General features: G+C 40.3%; 1 protein-coding gene across 1 annotated transcript in view; it reads right to left on the bottom strand.

Annotated features, from left to right (window-relative positions):
• Positions 1-4,167, bottom strand: part of SHCBP1 (SHC binding and spindle associated 1) — a 23,104-nt gene extending 18,937 nt beyond the window's left edge. Inside the window, exon 1 of the mRNA XM_026059723.1 lies at positions 4,129-4,167. Coding sequence (XP_025915508.1) covers positions 4,129-4,167 — 39 coding nt within the window. The remainder of the gene's footprint in view (positions 1-4,128) is intronic.
• Between the last annotated feature and the right edge of the window lie 273 nt (positions 4,168-4,440).

The raw sequence follows: 4,440 nt of genomic DNA, 5'->3' as shown, positions 1-4,440 counted from the left end.
GCAGGTCGCCGGCGGCGGCTGCCGCGGGCGTTAGCGAGCCGGAGAGGGGCCAGGGCGCAGCAGCAGCGCCGCGCTCCCGGGCAAGGCCGGAAGCTGCTCGGGGCGTGCCGGGGCTGTTCACGGGGAGGCACGGGACGGGGGAGCGAAGGTTGCAATACGATGTACTACGCCTTTAGAAAGCTTGTGAGCTTCCCCASCTCCATTTCCTTTCCCCTTTGTCGGCTGGGAGCGAAAGCCAGAGAGCTTCTTAGAAATATTGGATATTCTGAAAATCTGAGATTAAGAAAGTTGAATACAATAGAGCTGCAGCACTCTGATAATGGCAATCTTATCAAGAAATGAAACTGCTGGAGTACCCACCAAACAGAGTAAATGTCTTGGAGTAAAATTCATAGCTGGACACAGGTCAGTGAAAGACTAAACAGCTTCCAGGTCCCTCACCAGCCCTGCTTTCGGCTCTCGGATTGGATCTAAAGGATGCAGTAATACAAATGGTTTTCTGCACAGAGATGAATTTTACCTTCAAAGAAATGTCAAACTCAGAAACGTGCCTATCAAACAGACTTCTTTTGCAGAGGAAAGGCAGACAGCAAAATGCAGAACAGAGTAATTCTCACTTCGTTGGCAGACTAGCAGCAAAATATTACAAACATTTAGTGTGGAGGATAAGAAATTAGGAAAAGTTTTCTCCAAATCGGCCATGTTAAGAGTAGGTAAAATTTAGGTTGTACCTTTCTCTTTTTAGTATAAGCATGAACCTGCGAGTCCTTTGACAAAACAACAACAACAAAAAAGAGAATTAGCTTATCTTGTAAATGGAAACAAATTTAACCTCAAACAGAAGCAGATGGGACTTTAACTGGTAACCTTGCTGCCCACGTTCAGTAATAAATCTCATTCTGTACTCAAAACCTGTCGCTGCTTTCTGTAGTCTCATGCGAAATCCCAGAAGGGCTTTTTGGAGCAGGTTCTGCTCTGGCTATTCCGATCAAGAATCTCAAAGTAATGTTACTACAAGTGCCACTAAGGATTAAATTCAAAACAATGCAAGAAGGGTTGAGTTAAGCAGCTGGCAGGCTTCAGTATTTAACTGAGTGGATATTTACCAAAGGTGAGGTGACCAGAGGTAGTTACCGAATTTTGGGACAGGCAGGAATAAAAGAGAGAAAAAGCTTTTCTTGAGATGCTCTAGCAAGAGCATGCAGCGCTCCATGCAGTACAGGTCAGAAGAAAAAGAGAATCAGCACGCCGTGACAGAAGGCAACACACAGGTTTTGGATAATGCAGATGTTGCTCACGTAACTACTTCCGTCAATGCTGATGCCAGGTATGTAGGATTGCCACTGTAGGTAGCGCTTTACGGAGCTGCTCTTGGAAATTCGGTCATCTCAGATCAATACCACACAAAAAGTATTTTAACCTGTATTATCACCACAGGTTGTTGATGTTATTGACATCTTTAACAAGTGTAACAGTACATAACAGAAACTTCAAAGCAGGAAGCGTTTATTTTTCCTCCAAACAATGGCTATTTTGAAGCGACTTTTGAAACCACAATTGCTTCAAAACATAAATGGCCACAAGGGGGCTGTGTTAGATTTCTAACAACATTATTGAACAACTGCCAGGCTGGAGTTTCTTCATATTTACTTTCAAAATATTAATTACTTTTGCAATGGCAGCACAATGTCTGTAGCAGTTTACACATTCAGAGTAAACCCAAAGCCCTATTCATCCCTCTATTACACTTTGTGTAATTACAGTTTGTGCTGCCGTAGGTCCACTGAAAATCAACGCCCGTCATAACCCCAGAAGAAAACAGCATGTCTCAGCCCCCAAGACTTTGCTACAGTATGCTGTCATAATTTAACCATTACACTGGGCATGCACACTTAGCTATACTCATGTAGTTTTGATCTATCATAATCAATTGCAAAATAACATTAAAACATTTAAATCTCCTCAAAAAAATTATTTCTCAGAAAGGTCAGCCTTCAAAGCAGAATGTATAAAAGAAGTGTCTGTAAGTTGATAAGCTTTAAGTAATTAATAATTGGGAGTTTGTCCCTACATAACACATCCTGTCTTGAACATGGTATTATATTTGAAACACTATTCCCCATATTTAAACAGTGAAGCGACACAGTTATTCACAGAATTTCTTTGCTAGAAATCCACAGCATTGAGATTCTGTGGCAGGTAACACACATTCATTATATTCACATGGGCCACCACTGTAAGACATACTAGCAGAACTGCATTCGGACTGTACACAGTGCCATGAGGACTAGCATAATGGCCAAAAAGAAGCAGAAGCAGTCCAAGTACGACTCCCCTACAGATGCCATGTAGACACCAATGAGATCATGTTGGCTGAAAGGCTGGTGGTAATCCCTACGCCTGGCTAAGAGAAAAAGCAAGCCAGCAGGGCTGCTGAAGCTGGCATATGCAAGTCATCCTGTGACTCCCTGGGGAGCAGGACTGATGTGCAGTGGAAAATTATTGCTTTGGAAAATTACGCTGAGCTATTGCTTCAGCTCTCCAAAACACGAGTCTGATGGCTGTCAGTTATGAAAGATGAGAGGATGCAGTTCATAGGATCAGGATGGCCCTTCCTCTTATATGTGGGCTTATGAAGAAAAAACATCTTCCCACAGAAATATATGTAGGATAACAAACTTACTTGGATACTCTGGACCAGAACTTCAATATGTACCGCTGATTTCACTGAAGCAATGTCTGTTCATGCCAACTGGAAATTTGATTCCACAATTAAAAACCTGAAGAAAAATAGAGTATTTTACCTGGTGGTCCTGTCCAAAGAAACAATATCTTGATTCTGTTTTGCTGCTGGAAGATAAATACCTTGATACTAGAGGTTCATCTTCTGTGGATTCAGAGGTAACTCTCATATTATGAGGCACCCTTATATACAAAAAGGATCAAAAGATCCAATTATTTTATTACATGTAATGGAAAAATTGTTAGTTAATATAAGGCCTGCAAATCTAAAAATGTGTTATCAGCAGTCAGTATGTGTGGAATAAGTGGTGAGACAAGCCAGCAGAGATGTGATAGTGACAGGAAAGAAATAATGTAAGTGCAGAAAAGACAAAAAAAAGATCTAAAAAGAGACTGGTACCTAACACAATAAAAAATACTGTGTGCTTTTCCTGGTCTTGACACAAATTTACTTTGTCACAATGGCAATCACTTTAGTGTCTCCAGGCCTCCATTTGCCCACCTATAAAAATGAGGATAATAGCATTTATTTACTGTATATGTTTAATTAATTCATTTGCAAACCACTTTTAAGTCTGGGGATGAATGGTGCCATATAACTGTAGAGTGCTGTTAATTAGGTTATTAGATATAACTGATGTTCTTTGACAGGTATTTCATCAGTCTTTAGACTTCCTTTAGTAGCTGCATAAACTTAAGCCTTCATAAGCCTAAATAAATTGAATTTAACCAGAAACACAATTAAACTCTTGCAAACCTGTATAGTTTAATTCCCTCAAAAGGACATAGTCAGTTATTTTTGATGAACCATTTTGGAGCTTCACATAGGAGTTTTCTCTTCATCCAAATGTCTACATACATCAAAGATGTAGACATATCACTGAGATCAATATATCTGACTTCCAGAAGTCAGAGAAATTACAGTTGGAAATCACCTGTTTGTATCACTGTTTTTCTGTTTAATAACAGAGGATGCTTAAGTGTTTTCTCCAGCAATATGATTTGAGTAGTTTTCAGAATCTCCTCAACACTGTCTTCTTCAGGAAGAAGGTACTCCATGGCCTTAGAATTGGTCTAACAGACACCTTATTTCTTAAAATCCCAGCAACAGCTTTGCTTATTTGGATTTTCCTGTTTATAGACCCTTCCCTTCCTGCAATTCACCTAAACTGCTTCCAAGATTCTTACTACTTTGACTGCTAAGCACTGACTTACTCTTAATCACAAACATGCCTGGTATTGCTAAATCCTTAATTTTCAGAAGTGCTAGTTTCAGTTGCCAGACCTTGTAAACTGCACCTTTACTCCTCTTAGCAGTGAGCTGGTAAAACACACTTCAGCCTTTCTGCTCATCCAAGAAGATACTGCAGTTCTGTTCACACTCACCCTTCCACATGTTTCCAAGATCCACTGAACAGGCCCCATCATTTTTAGCAGGCAAAGTGTTTCAGCAGGAATAGAATCATGTCCAACTGGTCAAACTCAGGTGGATTTTGCATTCAGGGCTTTCATTATTTCACATATATTGTACCTGCCTCTCTGCCATGCTTTTATCTCAGAAAACTTTCAATCTAGATATTGACTTTCTAAAGGAAGCTACATAATGATGGCAAATTCAAGTCTATGCAGATTACAAGACTAAGAGTCATGTACAACGGAAGTGCTATTGAGCATGCTCCTTTAGCATTGGCTAGGCCC

The sequence above is a fragment of the Apteryx rowi genome, unplaced genomic scaffold (genome assembly GCF_003343035.1).
Source record: "Apteryx rowi isolate R43461 unplaced genomic scaffold, aptRow1 scaffold_1, whole genome shotgun sequence".
Lineage (NCBI taxonomy): Eukaryota > Metazoa > Chordata > Aves > Apterygiformes > Apterygidae > Apteryx > Apteryx rowi.
This window is presented reverse-complemented; position numbering and strand designations above follow the sequence as displayed.